Here is a 23,696-nt window from a genome sequence, read left to right as displayed (position 1 = left end):
GAAGTATCCTCTGACAACCTTTTAAATAGAGGAGTGTCCTCTATTTAAAAGGTCACCTTCTGGCACCCCATCGTACCCTAGCTCTGTGCTATCGCCGGATGCAAACCTTCCTTCAGGCTCTCTTCCTATCTGCTCCTTGGTGTGTTGCTTTAAGAACAGGTGGCCTGGAAAGAATAACTGTCAAAGCATTTCCCAGGCTACCCTCCCCCAGGCCAACTGTGAGCTCCAGGCTAAATATATATATGCAGCCACACATATTGGCTGCCTCCAGCGTGGGACTGCCTCATAAAACCCTACCCAGGGTACCTGTTTCCTCCTAGGGTCAAGGCAAGCTGTTCCCCAAGCATTCTGCCAGGACAAGCTGGATGCAAACGCTGTTAGCAAGGTAAGAGCGTGGCACTGGCCAATGGCAAGGGCTGAGAGCTCTGCATGGGGCCAAGGGACTGGGGCCTACAGTGGGACTTTGGGAAGGGGGACTGTCCAATCAGGAGCTATGAACAGGACACTAATAAATACTAATTGTAATGTTAAATAAAACAGAAATAATAGTAATAACAATGACAGGACACAGAAGGAGAAGCCTCCATTATAAGCCCTTGTCTGCTAAGAAGCTATATATCAAAATTTCTCCAGCAGAGAATCAGTACAGGCAGCTGTGCCACTGCAGCAGTGGTGATCAGGAGCTTCTTGAGGGGAAATTCCATGGATTTCATGAGAGAAGTGATTAACTATAGAGAAAATAGTGAGTAAAATGATCAGTTGGATTTTTGTTATTAGCAGTCGTGTTTTGCTACTCCACATGGCATAGATATCCGATCTATAAATGCCATTTCAAGCAAGAACTGAGAATTTAGTAGTGCATGAAAGAAAAAAATGTGGGAAGGCAAGGACAAGAAGATACTTTCCCTGCTCATTTGAATTCTTATGGACTAGAAACAGCATCTGCAATAAGAAAGATGACTGAAGTGAGGCTGTTTCTAGAGCGCCATATAAATATCCTCTTGATATTTTTCACCTAATTTGAATACAACCAAGCAAAGTCAGACTAACCAAGATGGCACTGAGCTGAACTGAGTCTGGGAACTTTTCAGCCATCTCTCAGGTGCTTTCAAATGTGGTTTTAATCATGCCCTGCCACATTCAAGGAATTTTACAGGAAGCCTCAACACAGTTGTCTTCCATTTGTAAACATCTTGTATTGTCCTGTCATGGAGAAAGAGGGACAGATGGAATAACTGCACAATGCTTTCTGATTGGTAGCGCTAGGAAACCTCTGTCTGAAAGCACCCCTTCCTCACTAGGCTTTTATCACATGTTCACCCTGCCTCATTCACAGATTTTACTAGTGGTCTAGATAACGTCACTATTCTCCTGTAACCCTCCCATGTTTTTCCAGAGCTTCTTCTGTATTTTTTTCTTACTACACCCACACCCACAAACATACTTGTTAATGGAGGGAATGGCTCTGCAGTGGGTTTTTACTGGTGGTCCTCATTGTAGTTCATTTGGAAGCTCTCCTGCACAATGCATTATATTTAGTTCTATTTGGGGAAATCCAGATTCCTTATGCAAAAGTGCAAACACAACTGTGTTGGCCTTAGGCAGTAATGTAAGGAGATAAAGATCCTTGATGCAGTGAAGAGTTGTTTGTGGTCAAGATACTGCCCTTCTGAAAAAGAAAGGCAAATCTTTCACTTCCTCATTTTTCTAACCTTAAGCTTATTTTGGCAGAAAAGTTATGGTTTTAAAATGCATAAAAATTCATATGCATTTTAGGCATATTTCTCTTGATACATGCAATTTTATATGTAATTTTGCCTCATATTCAGATTTTTGACTGTTGTTTTCACTGTCACACACATGTATGCATGCACTTTATCCAAATACACACATGTATATAAGTATGGGGGGGGGGTTTCCATTGGAGAACTCCACTGCAAAATTCAGAGAAGTATGAATTTGAAAGGTTGACTCACTTTTGGTTTTTGCAATGGTTCAAACATGTGAAATTAAGTAGCTGCCAACTGAATTTCCCCCCAGTCCCTTATTTAAGGAAACTGAGTTTCTAATCAGAGAGGCACAGAGGGTGTGCAGCAGTTTCTCATTCTATAAAGATTAAATGCAGAAAGGTACATTTGAGATTCGGATAACGTCAAGGGGGAATCACTACAGCTTTCACCTTCTTTGTCCTTGCAGATTCCTCCTGGTGCTAAGACCAGGACATACAGAGCTGGTACTGATTACATTCATGTGTTTGGGCAAATGGGTTATAAACACCTAGACAATGTATGGATGTGTGTCCAAATAATCAGGGGACTATGATTATTGGCCATGGGACTTACTGAAATCCAATGGTCCAGGAGAGCAATTACATAAAGTAATTGTTAAGTTCCCAGTGCATGCACTTCTTTCAAGGAATCTCATGAGGTGTTACTAAGAAGATTTCATGTTAAGTTTTAGGTGAGGGAGAACAATTCCTGTCTGAAACACAAGGTTAATCGTCTTTCATCTACTTTCTAACTGAGTTTGCGGGGAGAAGTTTATTTTTCCTTGGAGGCATCAAAGATTGTCTTTTCCTACAGGGCAGTTCAGCAGAGCATCACCATGGTGAGGAACATTGATGACTTTGATTTTTGCCTTCCATCCCATTCTCAGTCCATTCTGGAAGGGCTGCAGGCCTTGCGCAACAATCCCAAACTCTCAGATGTCACCTTGATTGTTGGGGATCATGAATTCCCGTGCCACCGCAGTATCCTGGCTCTCTGCAGTAACTACTTCAATGCCATGTTTGCTGGTGACTTCATAGAAAGCTTTTCAGCCCATGTAGAGATCAAAGATGTGGATCCTATCATTATGGAGTCCTTGATTGACTTTGCTTACACAGGGAAAGTGACCATCAACCAGGCAAATGTGGAGGCTTTAATTCGAACATCCAACCAGCTCCACTTCCCCATCATCCGGAAAGTCTGCATTCGGTACTTGAGGCAGCAGATGGATGCAACCAACTGTCTGGGAATTTGTGAGTTTGGGGAGCTGTATGGTTGTCCAGAGGTGTCATCCAGGGCCTGGTCATTTCTGCAAGAAAATTTTGAGCTTGTGTCTCAACAGGAAGAGTTCCTCCAATTATCCAAAGAGAGATTGGTTACCTACCTATCCAACAATCTGCTCCAAGTCCAAGAAGAGCAGAGCCTAGTTGAGGCCGTACTCAGGTGGGTGAAGTATGAAAAATCTACCAGAGCCACAGATCTTCCAGAACTCCTTGACTTAGTGCATCTGGTCTCACTGCCAGATCAGTATCTACAGGATCTTTTGTCTTCAGAACCATTGATTCAAGAATCAGAAGCATGCAAAACCATCATCACCAAACATCGGAGCACGGTGAGTTTTTGGAAACACCACACTATCTGTACATAGTTCTAGTTTCAGTGCCAGGGCTAGAAAAGGGACTGCAGGCTCAGTATTTATCTGAATTCAGGAGCCAGTCACTCTTCCTGCTATGAATTTGGGGTTCCCAACTAGCTGAGATAATGTCTAAAATGTGTGGCATTTTGTAGCGCAAAATATTCTAGATAAGTAAAGATTCAGATACTATTGTTCAGAATCAGAGAGGCTCTAGTTGTGGTGAACTGGTGTGCCACCTCTTGGTCAAGATAAACTTTTCTGTAATTATTAATTGATGGTGAAAGGGTAAATGGTTCTTGTCCTTTCTGTCACCCAGCTCTCCTCTTTCTCTGCCTCCTCTGTTCATCCTCCCATCTGTCACAGAAGGCCAGCCTGGGCCCAGGAAAACTACCACTTAGGGAAACATTCCAGCTTGTAGCTCTGATGTCCAGGGCCAGTCTCTACACCTGGTATTCTCAGGCAGCTGCCAGGACCCCCCACGTTCCAGCTGTGTCCATCACTGGTGTCTGCCTTGGCCCCTCCTTAAACTTTATTTCTTTTCTTCTTTGATACTTTGAAGGTTTTGAGAGTCGGTGTTGCCACCTTTTAATTCACCCAGATGCCCCTGACAAAGCCTTTCTTTTGGGTTATTTGTGAAACTTAAATGACAAGTAACAGGCAAACCATTCTCACGGATACATTGATTAAAATTATTTGCTTAAATAAAATTTCCCATTGATACTGTGTTACACATTTCCTAAACAATGATGCCAATCTGACCACTAAACCAAATCAAGACCATTTATAACAAAATAGAATATCATTTATTTTACATTGTTGTGTCAGTTTTAAAGCCATGCCTTTCATTTAACTGTTGCAATGCCTGTGTTTTTTACACTTTCATTTTTCTTTTCTTTTTTTTCCTATAGAGGACATATCTTTAAGCTGCAAGCCTATGAATGTTAAAAAAAACAACAACAACAAGTCCCATGATTTCAAATATCACCCAGCCAATGATGCCTGCTGGGGAATGCTGGGAGTTGTTGGACTTTATTCTTTCTAAACCTATATAAGATTGTGCCTTAAAATATCTCCATACAGTGTCTTTCTTATGACAGATGCCATAACAGTTTGTGAAGTATAAAAATGTAGGAGCCATTGCACTGAACAATTTGCCTTTTCTTCTATTCAGTGTTTGGGCTTCCTGATTTACTCTTCCTTGGCCCAGCTAATGCACTACCACACACAAAAATTGAAATGAAATGAAATGAAATGAAATGAAATGAAATGAAATGAAATGCTTGAGCTGATAGATCAAACCAAAGTCTAATAGTCCATGCTCAGACTACAGCACAAGCCCTGATCAGGGGGGAGAAAGGGGGGGGGGGTAACTCACCCCACCCCCAGCAGGCATTTATACACACAGCAGCTGTAAAAAAAATCCCATATTTTTTGCTCTATAAGACGCACCTGAACATAAGATGCACCTAGTTTTTAGAGGAGGGATCCATGGAAAGCTTCCTCATAATCACAGCCACATTCCCCATCACTTCCCCATGGGCTTCATTAAAAGACGGGTTGCCATTTGAAAACACACACCGAACTGTGATTAACAGCTCTCACCTGCGCCGGAGGAGGGGGGTGGAGCAGGGCATGCTGAGTGCATGCTGGCCAGGTGTGGTGGTGTGTGCCGGTGGTGGTCTTCCGGGTGGCGTGGCGGCGGCAGCTCTTCCCGGGAGGTGGGGGCGAGCAGTCCGTCCCTCTGTGCGGCCGGCAGGTTCAAGCCTGCGGCTCCTCCTCCTCCACACCACTCCCCCTAAGTGGCACAGCTCTCATCTGCGCCAGAGGGGGGGTGGCGGAGCAGGGTGCGCCGAGCATGTGCCGGCCAGTTGGTGCCACGTGGTGCAGCCAGGCCAGCAGCATGCCAGAGGTGGTCTTCTGGGCGGCGCAGCAGCGGCAGGTCTTCCCGGGCAGTGGGGGTGAGCAGTCCATCTCTCCGTGCGGCTGGCAGGTTAAAGCCCGTGGCTCCTCCTCCTCTGCACCGCTCCCCCTGAGCCGCACAGCTCTCACCTGCGCTGGAGGGGGGCGGGTGGAGCAGCGCACGCTGAGCGCGTGCCGGCCAGGTGGTGCCACGTGGTGCAGGCAGGCCGGCAGCATCCCGGGCATCGGGCACACACACATTCGCTCTATAAGATACACAGACATTTCCCCTTACTTTTGAGGGGGGAAAAAGTGCATCTTATAGAGCGAAAAATACAGTAATAATAGCTTGCTTGCACGAGGGACAACTATCCACCTTACTGCCCCCCAATCTCTGGGTATCATATTTGAGAAATGATTAAATTGGTTCTTCATTTGCATAGAAAAGTGTCTTTTAACTCAATGGCCATATTTAGACATTATGCTAAACCCTGATTTAGTACAATGAGAACAAGCCTTGGGTTTTCATGCTTCTTGTTTATCTGCTCCTCCATTGATACGGCTTCAGGGAAAAGATCAGAAGCTTCTGATTTTGCTTTCAGTTAACCACAGTTTGGTATCTTGTCTGAACCCTACAGCTTTCTGGGAGGAAGCCTGTAGGTTGTTCTTTCCACATAAAGCCTGACTAAATTTCCTGCCTTGGTCTAGCAAAGCATTCCCCATGTGTTGGGCTGCAAATCCCATAATCCCCCAGCCATCATAGGCACCAAGTTGAGGAAATTTCATTTATGATTTGCAGTGATGCAGTGCACTAGAAATGTGCTTTATTGAATTCTGTCATATGGGGCCAATATATTACATATTACATATAAAGAGTTGGAGAAGGGGGCAGAGGAAGAGGACAAAATTATAGGTCTCCTGTGCTGTGACATTGTTCTTTTTGTCTCTCTAAGGTGGAAAACAGGCCATTTGTTGAGCAGAGATTGAAGGCCCTTCCACAAAAGCTTGAGGAGGTGCTGGTGGTGGTGGGAGGCAGAGTTCTGGAAGAGAATGAAGAAGATGGAGCGCCCCCACCAATCTCCAGGAATTTTGCATTTTATAACACTAAGACTAGTAAGTGCCTCCTGACTAAACCATGACAGGTCAGCTTTTTCCGTTCAGCGCATCTTTGACTTAAGGGAGTAAGCAAGATCATGATGTTGGCAGTGCAACGGGCTGGCCACTTAGGCAACATCAAAAAAGGAAGGATGCATCCCCAAAGTCTCCCCCCTACACACACACAAACAACTGCAGAAAAGTTACATGTGCTAATATGTCTAGAGGCAAATGGAAATAATGACTAAAATTCAAATAGAAAGGCAGTGCAGTTTTGTGGGGTGGGCAACAACCAGGCAAGGTGTGTGCCTGCCTACTGAGTCTGCTGCCTGGGTGTGAAGTGCTGATGGGCAGCTTTAAGGCACCTGCATTTCCTCCCTTCTGACTCTTCTCTGTCTTTAAACCAGACTTTGGCAGGCTTTCCAACAGGACAGTCCCTTGATGCCCCTTCAAACTGAGGACAGCGCTCTATAAAGTAGGATACCTGGTCACCCTCAATGTGATAGCAATGGTATTACTGTAGAATTTAGAAACAAGGAACACAAAGTCTGTGCTGGAGGCTCAAGCTTACCTTTATAAGTAGCAAGTCAGCTTGCCAAGGCAGAGTTACCCCACTGCCAATGCAATTTCCAATGCACTGGAAAATGTATGTTTCTTGATCAAGTTGTGGTGCAGAGGAAAGGTGAGATCTGAATTCCTCAGAAAGGAGAGTGACATAAAAGAATCAACATTATTAAAATAATAGAAATCTGATTATCTTTAAGTCTCTTCCACTGCTTTTGGCATTCACAGGTCTATGCATAGGAGACTTAAAAACGAAGGGCTAGCTAGAAATGTTGTAGAGTGCTGTCTCTGGAGTCTTTGGGGCAGGGAATCATGTAGAATTGTTTTATTTTGCTACAGTGATGTTAAGTTGCTGTTTCTGTTTTTTGTGAACTACTCAGAGAGCCCCCAGGCTATGGGTGGCATAAAAATCCAATAAATAAAGAAATAATAGACTAGCCAGATATTTAATGCATACTCTTAATTCTATGGCAAATGAATTTAATTAAACATGAATATAGATAGGTAATTTGTATCAAAATTTAATAATATTTAACAATAAGGGACCAATCTTCCTGATATTTTGGACTTTGACTTCCATGAGTATTAAGCCCTCATGGCCAATAGTCAGCTTTGTAGTCCCAAAGAATTAATTAATCAGTCAATTAATTTCTATACCACCCAACAGCTGAATCTCTCTGGGCAGTCAGATGATTTCCCTTTTTCCCATGAACTGATTGCCTCAATCACATAGAAGCAACCCTCTGAGCTACAAACGATCAGAATTTCAGAGAGGGAGAGGAAAAAAGATTTAGCCTCAAGTGCCTAATTTCTTATGTTTCCAAGAAATGGAAATGATGTTGTTACAGCTAGAATGTACCTGGCACTATAATAAATAGTGTGCCAAATTACAGGTGCACTGCAGGTATGCACTGGAAAGTAGCTGAATCTTCTTTGCTATTGCTGAGTCCATTTGCTCATTTGGGAGATGAGTAATGGCCACGCAATGACCTCTGAAATGAAAAAACACCTTTTCTCCTGAAATTGGGGTGCTGTCTTTGCTAACCATTTCATAGACTTGTATTCACCAAGGCAGCAAGGTCTGTTTGTATTCTAATGTCTAGGAATCTTTGCTTAAAGCCTTCCTTATGTTAAAATTAAGATCATTTAGAGCCTCCAGACTAAATTAATTGATGATTTTGAGAAATTAGACCACCAAGATTTTCCCATATTTTAACCATTTGTTCATTTACACATTTCTTAGCCTACCTGTCTTTACCCATATAGGCTAATAGTTGAATAACCTGAGGTAAATCCAATCTGAGGAAGTAAAAGGGAGTAAATTCAGGTATATTATACAGTGACCATTTAGACTTGTCATATCAGAACACTTTATATCATCAAAGTCACTTTATGTAACAGGCACAAAAGTGTGGGCAGAAGCAGCCATGCCTTGGATTTTAACATACAAATATGCAAAACTGGCGAAGAAGAGATTTCCAGATGATGTAATGCTCTGGGTTCCTTTGGTGTTTGTCACTGCTGAGCAGCTGCGTTCACCCCAGGCTGATGTTGACAGCAGAAGCTGTTGGGCTGGCCTGCAAACACTGTATGGAGTTGGTGGTGTTGTGGTGATGGAAAGCGAATCCTGAGGAGGCGACAAAACATGAGAGAGACCTTTTTCACCTCTGGCATTATCTGGGCAAGATGAGGCAATTGGAGTGTGTTTTGACAACACTGTGAACATAGAAACAGATAACAGGCATAGATAATTACCTCTAAATGTATGTGGGTATAGATAGGTCTGTTCCAATAAGAAAATGCTCGTTTTTTCCTTCCAAACAAGCATGGTTAATTGGGAGGTCCTTCCAGTAAAGGAACTTAGCATTTGTTCTGACTACATCATTGTGGATGTGGTCATGGTGCATCTCCCACCAATGGGCACTGCAGGGGAAGAGTTTTATCATCCATGAACAGAGTAGGCTACGTGAAAGAACTGTATTCCTGGGGGTACAGGATCAGGCAGCATGGGTGTCTAGGGATCTTAGAAGCCATCTTTCCAAGGGCATGAGGAGCAGAGAAGAGGGGAGCAGAGTGGAGAGGAGAGATCTTATTAGCTATGGACCTTGAACCAATGAGAAGACAATTGCAGGGAAACTTGCCCTTCTCCTTCAACACATGCAGCTGAGAGAAAGGGAACAGCCTAGAGCATGTAGATATTCAACCCACGGCAAAGGTCCCACTAGCAGCACAGGCGCCAGGAAACTACAGCAGCCCTTGAAAAAATCCAGTGGGGAAAGTCACCCAGGAAAAGCAGCTCCTCCCTGTTCTTTAATGGAGCACTCTAAGGCAAAACTTCTAGTCCAGGGGTGGGGTACCTGTGAAACTTCAGAGGCTGGACTACAACTCACATCTTTTCTGACTGTGGGCCATGATGGTAGGCGCTGATAGAATTTGCCGTCCAGCAACATCTGGAAGGCCACTGGTTCTTCATCCCTGCACTAGTCTTTCAAGCATCTGATCTGCCTTAGTAGTCTCCCTCCACATGCCCTCTCCACATCCACTGACAATTTCATCACGCACCCAGGCAGCTTCAGCTTTTTGATTCTTCTCTCATCTTGGTCAACTATTTGTAACATTGTGTTGCTTCTCCCTCTACAGCATTATAAAAATCAGGCCATTCTTCTCTGTCCCCTCGGCTAAGTCTCTGGTTCATGCTCAGGTCATCTTCTGCCATGACGACTTAAAGCTGCCTCTTTCCTTTGGCTATGAAGCCATTGGATTAAGCCCTAGATCCATATTTGCAATGGTCGCCCGCTGTTAAGTACATGTGACTGACTTTCCTTACAGTGCCACTCATACTGTTCTCCCATTTTACTTTTCCATGTTGTTTGTACTCTGGAAGTCACCAAGTACACCAGGGATAGGCAACTTCCTGAGGGGGGTGCCACAGCATCCCAAAGCCCCCTTACTCTGGTAGCCATACCCTTGCTTCTAATGCCAGAATTTGATGGAGCAGCAGCAGCAGAAAAAATAGTCTACTTGTCAGATTTAGTGACAAGCTGAAAGTGTGTTTGCTGCCAAAATTGACAGTGCAGTGGCAGCTGAAATAAGCGGCTGTTTTGCTGCAGTAGTCTAGATAGCGGGACTGAAAAAAGGCCAGGAGTGTGGTATGTAATACAGATGGTGCTACATAAACAACCACCCCTTCAAGGCATGGACTGCAATATGTACAGCGTACAGTTGCATTCAGTCATAATTTAGATGTTGCTTATAGCCTGATACAGAAGAAGCTGGCCATAACCATGTTAGGGAACAAAGGTTAGGTTATGTGGGTGTGCACATGAAGAAGAGCCTACGAGCATTTTGTCTTCCAGATCTTTGCCACAGCCCTAAGTGTGCACAGAGACGTTGTCTCCTGATCTCTCATGGGAAAGGAGCAGGCATCAGTAAGCATGAAACAGCAGGAAAACATTACAGAGTTCTGACAAAACATGTCATCTGCCTTCACCACTGCTTCTATTCCAAGAATAAAAGCATCCATGCAGAGGTCCCTGAATCATGTCATGCAAGGCAAGACCCCCAGAAAGTTAAAATGTTGACTGGTCAGGACTGCTTGAGGGCCACTTATACACTTGGTTTTCCTGTTTCAGAAGCATGGATTGCTCTGCCTGATTTTCCAGATTACAATAAGTGGGGCTTTTCTATGATTGCTCTAAACAACGATGTTTACATCACAGGTAAGGATGGTGCTCTTTCTGAACTTACATTGTACCAAACCTATGAAACTTTTTGTGCCTGTTGCCGTACTTTCTTGGTTCTGCTTGTTTGGGCTCTTCTGATCTAAATTAAAATTAAACAAAATTAAACGATGATGCCCAAATTTCCTAGTTAAATTTAATCAAAGTCCACTGTGTTGCCCTCTAATTTTGCCAATTCTAGAAGCTTGCAGGAAATTCAGAAGCAGCATTAATTACAGTGAATAAGCTCTAATAGCCAAGTGTTTTAAACTGGCACAAAAATAATGGGTCCTGGCCCTCTATTTAACTATCCTGGTTATTTCTATTCTCAGGGGGCTCCAGAGGATCACAGAATGACACATGGTCTACAACCCGGTCCTGGTGCTTCTGCCTAAAGAAAAGTGCCTGGAAACCCATTGCTCCAATGCTGAAGCCTCGAACGAACCATGCCAGTGCTGTTCTCAATGGAGAGATCTATGCCATTGGTGGTAGGAAATGAGAATTGTGATCTGGGGAAACCTCAGTCTATAGCAGGGCTGTAGAATGTTTTTCACCAAGGACATGATTCCATTTCAGCGAGTCCCTTGGGAGCTGCATTCCAGTAGCAGGCAAGGCCACATTCACCCCAAATGCCAGCATATTTTAGCTTAAAGTTAGTATGGTCAGCAACTAAGCCTTAGAAGAGGGATTTCAAACTTTTAGAATGGGGGATGATGCACAAAAGTTAAGAAACCACCAAACAACTGGTGGTTGGGGTAAAAGTTAAAATGAACACAGACCCCCTACATATCAAGCTCACATTATCCTGTAGGTGACTTAGAGGCCCGGTAGTGCTCAGTGGGTATCTCTGTGGACTCCCACTATACTCAAGTCTTCTTTTTTATTTCTCACATGGTCTGTAGGCACAACGCTGGATGTTGTGGAAGTGGAGTGCTACGATCCTTATAATGACAGCTGGTCCTTTGTCAGCCCTGCCCTGAAGTATGTCAGCAACTTTGACGTAGCTGGCTGTCTTGGGAAGTTGTACCTCATTGGATCGTGTGCGGTCAAATATAATGCATTAACCCTGCAGTGTTACAACCCCGCCATTGGTAAGAAGGAACAGAAAGATCCTTGCAGGAAAGGAGCTTTTCCAGACTAACCGGATCATGGGCTCACTGAGCTGCAAGATCCTTTCTGTTTTGCAGACCCTTTACAAACATGTTTTTGTTGTTGCCATCATGGGTACTGAAACTGAAGTCTATTACCTCCTTCCACATGACTAACATAAGCCTTGCAAAATGCCTGCCATGATGATAGGCAGCGTGTGTGGATGGAGAAACATATTCTGCTTTCCTGTCCCTCCCGTGGGATCTTTTGTAAGTGAGGCTGGGCCTCTGAGTGTCCAATAGCAGATTTTGCTCTTGTTGCAACTGTGTCCATTAAATGCAGCACTTTACTTTTCCTCTTAGGAGTGAATGCCAGTCATATTTGCTCCATTTAATTTAAAAGGTGTGCATTTAGGTACCCTGATGAGATGGGGGCTAAATGCTGCTCTAAGCCCCTGGTGATGCTAACCATGGGGGAGGAGGATCCTGCCAACAAAATCATCTTTGGTTCTGTGTCTTAACCATGCTTAAAGGATTGTGGAGTGCTGTAGATATGAATAACTGGCTTACTCTTGATTGCCTGTGATCTGCTTGGCATGTTTGTCTTTTTATTGATTTTGTTGGGCAAAAAGCAAAACAACTAAAGGGTGAGAGAGATGAGGTTTATGGTGTGTGACTTTCCACAATGGTACATTGCCCAGGCTGTATTGTCCAGTCAGTGCCAGAAATGGGTAGCCTCTTTACTTCCCTAATGTCAACTCCACTTCCGTAGTTGCTCATAATGCTTGTTTATCCAGTTGACATGCACTTTTCAGCAGCACGGGCATTTGCAATGATCCCTTGCTAGGCTTTCAACTATTTGTTTGAAGTATCTCTTTAAAACTCTCTGCAAGCACCTATTTATCCTTACAACCAGTTGAGGCATCCAGGTGCAGTGTGGGTCAGCTTTAGTCTGCCTGAGAGGCATTGGATAAGAGTCATGGGATAGGCATGTGTTACATGATAAACAGCTGCAGCAGCACCTACATTTTCATCTCATGAACTTCTGTAGAGCAAAGATGGGATTAATCATCCTGATCATTTCCATCTCCCCATGTAATATACTGAATGTTGATGATACTTTAGGATTCCCTGCTTCTCAGCTCAGTTAAATTCTCTTTTACTCACTGTCTCTTACCTTGGCATCTACCAAAGATCTGCCTATACCTTTTTCTTTCATTATCAAAAGCACACCCTGAGTGACAGTTAGCTATGAGTAAACTGTTTTTCCTATTGCTTCCTAGCCTGACAAAAGTGCTTGAGAATGATGTGAATATATTTCCCTATCTCAGGTGACACCAGCCATTGAGAATGATGCCTGCTTCTATTCACAGGACAACCTCATCTTCAGTTCTGTTTCTTGGCCTTGCTATCAGATTGTGGAATGTTAGGAAGCCCTGCTGTAGGGCAGGGCATGCTGGCTTAGACAGACTTTTGCTCTTCTTGTGTTCTTAATTCAGGCAAAACACTGTACTGAAAACTCCTCTCGATCCAAAAGTAGATTATATTTGGAGGACAAGCTAAAATCCAAGGAGCTTGTTCTCTCATGGATACTGATTTTATACCTAAAATTCGACTGACATTTGCAATTTGCAGGATTGATCTGGCTGGCTTATGTACATGATAACAAGAATAATTGAACTACAGTGCTTGCACAGCCACTGTGGACTTGCTCCAGGTCTAGTCTCTCTTCCTTTTAGCATTTCTCTGAGGTCATCAAGCATTCTAATAAGGATTCTTTTTACTACATGAAAATGTAATCTTTGTTCAAGGATATTGAAACTTTTGATTAATAAAATGATGTATTATTGTTGTTATTATTATTTTGAAAGATGTCTGGAGTGTATTTGCATCCCCCTTCATCCCAAAGTACCTCTCTGCTCCCCGCTGTGCTTCCTTGCACGGAACCATCTACCTTATTGGTGACAACACAAAGAAGGTTTATGTGTATGATCCAGATGCTAACATATGGCAGAAGGTGAGTAAGTGGGGAATTGTATCAGCCTAATTTATTTCAGAGGGTTGTTGGGAGGAGCAAACTTAATTATTTTTATCCTGCCATTCTCCAGATCAAATTGGCTCACATAAAAATAAAAGTTGCAAACAAAAAACTTGAATACAATAACAAAAGAACAGAGAATAACCAAACTACTGTGGAAAACAGTGACAGGGATGATAAAATAGGAGATGGAAACCATATTTGTGCTTTGTTCCTTGGCTAAAGAACAGAATAAAAATGTAATAAGAAAGCAAAAATACTCCACTCAGCTTCAATTTTTTAAAGGGAAAAATTCAGCTGAAGCCATATGCATTTTGTTTTTGTTTTGTGGATGTAAAAATCTTTCTGTTTCACATTTGCCTAAAAAGTAGGCTAGTTCAGGGGAAAAAACAAAACACCATGCATAGCCACTGCTTCTTTATGGATTGAAGAAGGATATGTAAGAAAAGTACCTATGAAAGTGACCACACATTTCTATGGGTTGGTTGAGAAGGAGTTAAAGACGTCCCCCCCCCTTTTTTTCATACTGCCTCAGTAGAATTGTCTCTTGTCACCAAAAACAGTGGTCTTTGATGTACAGATGAATGTCTGTGTTCCAGAATGGCAGGAAGCCCATTCCTTGAATGAGGGCATCCCAGACATGAGGACAGCATGGTCTGTTGGCTTCAGCGAAGACGTGTGTAATGTTGTTGGAGAGTCGGTTTACGCAGCGTCATTCTGAAATCCTGCTGCAGCTGTTCACATGGCGTCAGTGCTCAGCTGACCCTTTAGCGCCCACTCCAATCCCCAGGACAGGTGCAGCAGATGCCCTGCCAGGCTTTTCATCTCTGTAGATTTATGAATAATGCTTAGTCCTGTCAGTTTCTGGCCATCCACTGGTTCTGCTTTTACCAGTGGCCTCTTTAGCACTGCCAGTGTCACATCTTAGCATCCAGCAGTTTCTCTGTAAACGAGTATTTTGCCTTGTTGCTGCCACTGCCTATTCATGCACAAACTCATCCACTGCAATGTCAATTGTGTACTCCATGACAGGTAAACAGGACTTAGGACAAGGGAACATGATCCAGCTTGTTACCAGCGTGCGCTATGTTTAGTAGGTAGATGGAGAAACAAAATAAGAATTCCCCTTTCAGAGTTCATGGGACCACACCACTGGTATCCAGTTGTTTTGGCAAGTGTGCCACGATAAATCAAGTCCAAAGCATGATGGAGCCCTTCTAATATTTTATTTATTTTATTGATTGATTGATTTATATTCTGCCTTTTTCCTACAAAGGGCTCAAAGCAGCTTACATCTCCTCCTCCATCTTATCCTCACAACAACAACCCTGTGAGGTAGGTTGGGCTGAGAGTCTGTGGCTGGCCCAAAGTCACCCAGTTGACTCCATGGCTGAGCGGGGACTAGAACCCAGATCGCCTGAGCCCCAGTCCCCCATGCTCTGAACCACTACACCACCCTGGCTCTCTAATATGAGCACTACAGTGAAAAGCACTTCAGGGTGCTTTTCCCCTCTGCCTGCTAAGTGTGGCACTAAAAAGGCAGATTGGAGCAAAGATCTTCCCGTGTCTTGGACAGGGGCTGCTCCTCTTCCCGTGTGCTGCAAATGCTGACTGGCTGTTCTGTTTGTGTCGTGCATAAGTACTAGACTGGCCATTCATGTTCATATTTAGCAGTGCTGGAATGTCCCTGCCTTCTGTACACAGCTAGGGAGGTTCCTATGATCTGCCTATGGTAGACAAGGTGGGATGAGCTCAAGAATAGGTAGCATTTATTTCAGATTTGCTAAGCAGGAAAGATAGAAGACACTGTTATCAGCCATTCCTGGTTGTTGGTCAAGGTACCTCCACCTCCTTTCTTTACTTTTGTGTAAGCACATATGGACCAAATTCAGAATAGGGCCATAGAATTTCATGAGATGTTTTTAAAATCCCCTATTTCCCCCCAAAATTCCACCCCCACCTTGCATTGCAGTATTGGGGGGGGGGGAGAAAATGCGTTACTGGCTGCATTATGCATGACTAGAAAAAATGTTTTGCTTGGCCCTGAGACTACTCTGACTAAGCCTGTATCTAACTTAATATTACTGTTGATTGGAATAGGCAGGGCCTCCAACCCTATTGAGCTGCTGGGAAGATTTGGAATTTTGAGTAAGCATCTTGGGCACCATCACCAAGTGGCTGCTCTAGGGAGGGTGATGATGATGATTCACAAAATAGCAGTCATAGTGAATATGGCCATTCATGAAATGCCCATTTCACAGAAAGGCAAACTGGAGAGGCTAAAAGAAGGTCACTTGCCTAAGAGCCTGGATCCCTGGCAGGGGTGGGAACTGAGCTGGAAAACAAGATTGCCCCCTTGATCCCCTTGCCCCACAGTTCTCTCTCTCTCCTTCAGAACTTGCCGTCAAAAACTCTCTCTGTTTCTCACCCCACACTCCCCGAATACAAAACCCACTCACTCCAGTCATTTTAGCATCACCCATCAGACTTACATACATACATTCACACTCAACACACAAATGTACACACATATGTATGCACACACACATTTCAAAATTTTATTCACCACCTTCAAATCTTTTTGATGAGGGATTGTTGATAAATATTGTAAATAAGAAAATAAATAAAACAGGATTGGTATATACCAAATCCACTGTTCACAGAAGTGCACTGTTAACATCTCCTTGTTAATGATGGGCCAACCTTCAGTGAGGGGAAGAGTTGATGCTATTAAGTCGCAGTACAGTTCGGCCACTAGATGGCACCATCTGGTTTTTTCCAACAAGCACAAATTCTTTCACCAACAAGTTGGTACAGGTTGCATGTTAATAATTTGTCTTCTCATCTGTAGTATAACTATAAAATATACAGTAATGTTATTTGACATGCCGCACAATGCATACCGCAGATGTGAACAATGCCAATTCTATGTCTGCAGGTGCAACAGCTTCACACCCTGCATGAAAATGGAGGGATGGTACCTCTTGCAGGTAAACTCTTTGTCACAGGAGGCTACTGGAAAGGAATGGATGGAGACTATCAAGTGGAGATGGAAATCTATGACTGTGCCAAGGATGTGTGGACAAGGGAGGGGGCCCTTCCATGCTCATGGCTCTATCACAGCTCCTCTTCTATCTTCATGGATACTTCTAGGTGGAAGGAACCTTTCCTGGGAAATAGTTTGTGACACTAGAAGATGAAATGTGGCCTCACAGCTTAGCTGCCAACAGCACAATCTGGAAAAGGGACTGACTTCTTTTCAGTAGCACATTTTTTACAGTTCCTTTTACTTTCACCTTCTTTTTCTGCTTTTACAATAATCATCATATTTCTATTACACCCCTTGTTGGGTGCAACCAATTTGCCCCCAGATCAGGATGAATAACTGGTCAAATCACTAGCATTTAAAACACCACTGGTAAAGGCTGAAAAATAGGATTATATGACTGATAAGGAATGAGGGTGAAAATGAAGAACCCAGAATGGTCATGGTTGACTGGGCAATGCTGGGAGTTGTAGTCCAACAGATGTGAAGGGAACCTGTCCAAAGAAAGCTGCCCTAAAATGAGCATATCCTCAAAATAAGGCTTAGGATTAGGTCACACGTGTTACTTCCAGCTTCTGCCTTTGCTCTTGAGATAGTGTGCCATGGTAATGTGAGAAGCAGAGGTGTAGAGAATCCAGTGGTTGAAATGTTTGCCATGTCTAAACTTGCTCCATGTTACTTCTAGAAAGATGCCACAGTTGATATCCAAGCAATTTCAGTGCAGAATTCATTATGACTCTAATACTCATATTATATTCAAGCAGATAACTAGTGAGAAAAGAGAACCAATCCTGCAAAGAGCTAAGTGAGTGCAAGTGTACTGAGTCCATTGACTGCTTAATTGTGTTGGATTGTGGCCAGAAGTAACATGAGCCAGCTCTAAATCAGAGCTCAGTGTTAATTTGAGATCATAGTAGCTAATGCTGACAGGTGATATAAGTGACTCATTTTATGTGGGAGAGATGCTTTCCTGGATAATACGGGATTCATATTTATATAGCTCTTTTTATTGCTGCAGGATGATTTCTATATTTAATTACACACATTCCTGCTTGGCTTAATTATCTTGTATATTGTTTGTATTTATTCTAGCTTGAAATAGAGCAGGTCATATGATGTATGTCTTCCTGTTAGTTACCACAGTTTAGTCACTATGATCAAGATCGCTAAGAATAATTCCAGCTTGTTATCATAAATTACGTAGCCCCTTTAATGTTTACTGCTGCTAATGTTTGCTCATGCAAACCTATTTTTGCTGGTAAGTTTTAAATGATGGTCAGACATACATTTCCTTCTGTATATCCAGACTGGGGGACATGTGGGTGTTTGCTGGACTTCAGTTCTCAGCTACCTCAGCAGCTTCACCAGTGGCCAGGATAATGGAGGTTGTAGTGCAACAAACATCTGGGGACCCCTGGTTTATATGGATGAAACATATGTGACCACACACTCACATAAGGAGGTTTAGTCAAGTGCAACTGGGCTGGTGAAGATCTACAGGATCAGAACCTAGCCAAGTTGCTATAGCAAGTCAGAGCAAATACAAAAACCAGCACAAAGACAAGCTATTGTCTCGTTGAGATTGCAGAAATGTGGTGTGATCTAGGGACATTATGGTGATCAAACCCAGATTGCTAATAGGAGTCTTTCATTCAGGAACAAACTTGGAGGAAAATGGTGAATACTGCAAATAACAAATAGCTAAATACTGAGATTATTATAACGACATTTTTACATGCAGCCTGATCTCAAGCTTATTTATATGGCAGTAGGTCTCTCAGTAGGGCAAATTTGAATAGGCTAAAGAGGACTTAAGCCTTAGAGAGTTGATGTGTGTTGGTTTGAAGCATAATGGGCACAAGCGGCAAAGGACCTAAGGGAGTGAGAAGATAGTTGTGACTACATGAAGCCCTGTTGAATTCAGTACAAATAACATTTATTATACTGTGCCCTGTAAATCTATAAAAATTCTATAAAAACATTAAAATGTTCAATTCATGAATGGGCTCATGTAAGCTGCAATTCATCAGTAATGATTTCAAGGAGGGGGAATTTAAATTTCATTAAAATCATCTTACTTTCCGGCATCTTTTCTGTGATTTTCATTAGCTTTCATTTCTCTGAGAAATGATGTTGGTTTTGTACATGCAGCCGAACTGGATTGTTTATGTCTAATTAAAGGCTTGTCTACCTGAAGTGTTTATTCTGCTGCTTTTCTGAGCTGGCTGCTTCTGCCTTCTTTGTGGGAGTAAGACTGCCTCTGTTATACACAGGTTATTTTTCCCCAGGTTTTTCTTTCCCTGTTTTTCTATCCATTCCGTTCTGTTCCATTCATTGTGTGTTGTGAAATAGCAGAACTGCAACTTCACACAGGTATTACCTAGTGTTTTATTCCAAGATAAGGGAATAATAACTCCTTATTCGCTCTTTCAAAAAATAACCACAAAAATGGAAAATGACTGCAAAACACAGGATGGTCCTGGAAGATGATAGCATTCTGTGGAGGACCTAGAAAGTAACATGAGTATCAGATACAAGTACAAAATAAATGCCTGGTGTAGAGAATCCCTAAGCCACTTCCACAAACAATCATGAAGGAAATGGACAGGTCTGATCAAATTCTGATCAGTATTAATTATGAATAAAACCAGAACACCAGAATATTGGATGTTTACAGCGATTGTGTTAAGTTTGGCACTATCCAGATTTTTGATCATGACATGAGTAAAAACATTCAAGGTGACCAACACTTTATAGATGACATAAATGTTGGTAGAGTTGCAAACAAGGCAAAAGAGAAGATTAGAATTCAAAGTGAGCTTAATAAATATGAGAATGGGGTTGAGAACAGCAGAATGAAATTCAGTATAAGCACAAATGGCCATTTGGAGTTGTTTAGATAGCAAGAAAGGAAAAGAAAAAGCATTTCTGTTTATCCAATTTATCCTAGACCAGAATCTAGTCAGTTGCTTCTATGAAAGACTGTATTAGAAATGCAGTTTGGTAACTCTTTGTAAATTCTTATATTGAATTGGTTGAACTTCCCGTGTGCTAAATAAATAGATAAATGTATAAAATGATGGGCAGCTGCATTCATCTCCTCCAAGGTGCCACTGGGAAACTCTGAAAGGTTTACATGTGCCTGCCCATTCAGGAAGTTGGCTTAACAGTTTTCACAATCTTGGGTGGGGAAAAGAAGGAAAACCGCTTCAGCAAGCCCAAAGGACCCTGTCCTGTTGCTCTGAAACTGATAAAAATGCTGCACATCCTGTGCATAGTTGCTTGCCCGTAAAAGGTGGCCAGTCATAAAATTTCTTCAAAGATCTCATCCAATTAAAGGTTTTCCTTTTCGCTGTGCTATCCCATAGGCAACTAATGGTCATTGTACACCACAGATAAAATACATCTTCTTGCTCCTTAGGGCTAATTCACATGTTTAAACATCATGTGTTACTGACTTGCTGAGGTGGAAGACACAGAGCAGCAAGATCAAAGGCCTGGAAGTTCTAACAGAGTTTTCATCAGGCGTCCTTGCCACCAGTAAGAACTAAGGGCTCAGCTGTTTGGGTGAGGAGAGACCATTAGGGACCTGGTCACTAGGCAGCATACATCCAGTGGGGGAAGATTTTCCCCTGTAGTTATCAGGCAACTTCAACAGTTTCAACAGCAGCACATAAAAACGTAAGAAGAGCCATACTGGATCAGATTAAGGGGCCATCTAGTTCAACATTCTGTTCATACAGGGGATAACAAGTTCACATGCAGGACACCCAGGTTTCCTAGCAATCGGTGTACATATTCATACTGTCTCTTCTAATGGAGATAGCATACCCATCATGACTCATAGCCATCGCTAGCCTTAACCTCCATGAATTTATCCAATTGTCTTTTAAAGCTGTCCCAGTTGGTGGCTATTGCTTCATTTCCTGGAAGTCAATTCCATAGTTTATGCATTGTGTGAAGAAGCAATCTCCCACCTGTCAGCTTGATGGGATGACCCTGAGTTCTAGCATTATAAGGGAGGGAGAGAAAAATTTCTCCCTATCCATTTTCTTCATTCCATGCATAATTCTGTACGCCAGTAGTAGAATCTAAATCCTAAGAGATGAACATTTTACACCAATGTCCCTTCAACAATTACCATTGCCTTTGAATGTTTAAAAACATGTTTATGTTGTTTAGTTTTTTTGCTCAGTTGCCTTGGAGGGCCTGCTGTCAGTAGAAAACTAGAGCAGAAATGGTTTACATCAAATACTAATAAAGAGATTATTTGCTGTTGTAGGCATTGTGACCAGCATGTGAGTATGGATTCTATCTTACGACAATGGTGGGGAATGTGTAGTCCTCAAGATACTGTTGGACTACAGCTCCCATTGACCCTAGCCAGAGCAGCCAATGGTGAAGGGTGAATAGGGTGGAAGTCAAATAACAGCTAGAGGGCCATGCATCCCCATTCCTAGCTTACTGGGACAGACACTTCCCACCACATAATAAAGAACTCAAGTAACGTGATTAGATAGGGCTTGGGTTTCTAGTCTGGCAACGGAAGCTAAGTACTGCTGTTACTATGGAAACCATATGCATTGACTTCCCTTCTGCATTACATTGTTTTCAAGGAAAGATAGAGTTTTCATTCCCATGACTTCATCGGCATGGTCCTCCCCTTCAAGGGAAAGTGAGAGAGAGAACAGCTTGTTTGCATCACTTCGCTAGGAATAGTGGGCCAAGACAATGACATGAGAACTCAAGAATGAAGCTTAGATTTCACCCAAGCATCATCGAGGAGAGAGAAAGACAGCTCCTCTACAAACCTGCTTTCCATTGCAGTTGTACATGCGTATTCAGTCATAGGATTCCCAACATGTCTCTAAGGTCTGATTCTAAGACAAAAAGGGTGACTGCCCAGCCAAAATAGCCTTGTGTATTAACAATTTAGTTTAGAATGCGTACTGCAGCATTAAGACAAATATACCAATACATGTGGTGTAGTACATGGTATTAGACTGCCTTAAGTCCCAGTTACTTTCTCTCTATGTAACCTACACCTGAGAGGTTTTGTGGGGAGCAAAATGTCCAGGCGTATACAGAGAAATCAGTGGAGGATTATCCTTAAAGGTGGCTTACAAATATTTTAAATAAATAAAGTCCTGCCCCTTGGAAGAATGGATAAAAATGTAATACAATAATCCTTACGGATATAGGGGAGTACTGGCTTAGAAACAGCAGCTTTTCCATTGTCAGTATTTTGGATGAGCAGAGATCTGAACATAGACGGATACACAGGGCCACCATATTCCCAAATTACTCTTGGGAAGGGCTAGGATCATGTTGATAAGCTCTCAACTGCTAGCCAGCATTGACAAAATGGTGCATTTATTCTTGTGTTGTGGCACCCTTGCACTAGCAGAATATTTGCATTGCATTTTCTTTTCATAAACAGCCCTGAAGGTTCTACTGAGAAGATTTTTAAAAAGTATAAATACATAAAAAAAATTTCATGGTGAATCCAAAGGATACCACTAGCACACGGCAGAGAGAGTAGTGCATTGAAGTGAGGCTGGCGGGACAGAAGAAAAGTTCAGGAAGAATCCTATGTTCTCCCAGGGTTTGTTCTCAGTGGTGCAGCAAGGTAATTCTAGAGGTTCTAGGCATTTATAGTGCATTTGCCATTGCCTATTCATGGTTGTTTGGGGGTTCCTTAGTCATGATCTTCCAATTTGGTTATGTTTGTAAACAGCAAGTATTTCATTTGTTAAAAGAAAACGCTCCTGTTTAGTGCTAAGACCTCAGTCCTGCAACAAAACTAAAAGGATATGCAACAAATTAACACACGCGTGTAGAAAACCTCTTAAATCTTGGATTTAGTAGTATTATTGGGGGACTGTTAGGAGAGTGATGTGTATTCACATTTATCTTACTGGCATTTATCTTTTTCTCCCAGTCCAGCTGCCAGGACATGCTTACAATTGCTTCTATATTTCTGGTATTTTAGAACAACAGTAAGTAATAGTCTGACTTAGGCCCTGACTTAAAGCAACAACATTCCTGTGTCTGTGCTGTTTTGCATTTTAAACTTATTTAAATCATAGCAGCAGCAGCATCACTACAATTAAATAAAATAGCTTCTGCCAGCTTGCCACTCTCTAGGTGCTTATTTGAGGGACCCCAAGGCTGTGAAGTTCTGGACCTTTGCCTCAGGGTCCAGACCTGGGTGCACCACTGTCAACCATACTTAATCTGGGACTACTGAAAACGTTAAACATTATGATTATTACATTGTATTTACATTGTACTTTCCTTCCTCTTGTGAAGAACCCTTATACAGCTCCATTTAATCCTCACAACAAGCTTGTGAGGTAGGTTGGGCTGAAAGTCTGTGAGTGGTCGAAAGTCACCCATGGAACTTCATGGTTGAGTGGGGACTAGAACCCAGATCTCCTGACTTCTCAGTCCAACATTCCAACCACCACAACAAACTGTTGTTTCTGCCTCACCCCCTCCATTTTGAAAAAAACAAAATAGAGAGAGAGAATTGATTGGTATCCTTTACATTCTGCAAGTCCTTTAATTTAAGCTTATTTAAGTTCCTTATATTTTTGGCTGACTGATTTGCATTTAAAGCCTGCTTATACCTGTTTTAGCTAGAAAATAGCAGCAGGGATGAACAAACTGAGGGTAGTACCTTCTAGGTTTACTTCTTACACATCAAAAAAGAGAACAAAAGAGGACAACAAAATCAGTACAGTAATTTGCTTATCAACATGCAAATTTAGAAAGCATTACTATAATTTAGATAGGAATGCATCTACTATATCAGGGGTGCTTTTGATGCGGTAACTTGTGTT

General features: G+C 42.4%; 1 protein-coding gene across 3 annotated transcripts; it reads left to right on the top strand.

Annotated features, from left to right (window-relative positions):
• Positions 1-254: 254 nt before the first annotated feature.
• On the top strand, positions 255-19,931 carry KLHL30 (kelch like family member 30). 3 transcript variants are annotated; one of them, XM_044435043.1, is made up of 8 exons: positions 255-385; positions 2,583-3,378; positions 6,255-6,414; positions 10,593-10,679; positions 11,012-11,167; positions 11,582-11,770; positions 13,639-13,784; positions 16,744-19,931. In XM_044435043.1, the coding sequence occupies exons 1-8, from the start codon at positions 366-368 to the stop codon at positions 16,990-16,992; spliced, it is 1,803 nt and encodes a 600-aa protein (XP_044290978.1). In that variant the 5' UTR covers positions 255-365; the 3' UTR covers positions 16,993-19,931. The 3 variants fall into 3 exon arrangements, with proteins under 3 accessions (XP_044290978.1, XP_044290985.1, XP_044290993.1); XM_044435050.1 differs by lacking the exon at positions 10,593-10,679; XM_044435058.1 differs by lacking the exon at positions 11,582-11,770.
• Positions 19,932-23,696: the final 3,765 nt, after the last annotated feature.

Source organism: Varanus komodoensis, unplaced genomic scaffold (assembly GCF_004798865.1).
Source record: "Varanus komodoensis strain SLA01 unplaced genomic scaffold, ASM479886v1 scaffold1, whole genome shotgun sequence".
In the NCBI taxonomy this organism is placed as follows: Eukaryota; Metazoa; Chordata; class Lepidosauria; order Squamata; family Varanidae; genus Varanus; species Varanus komodoensis.
This window is presented reverse-complemented; position numbering and strand designations above follow the sequence as displayed.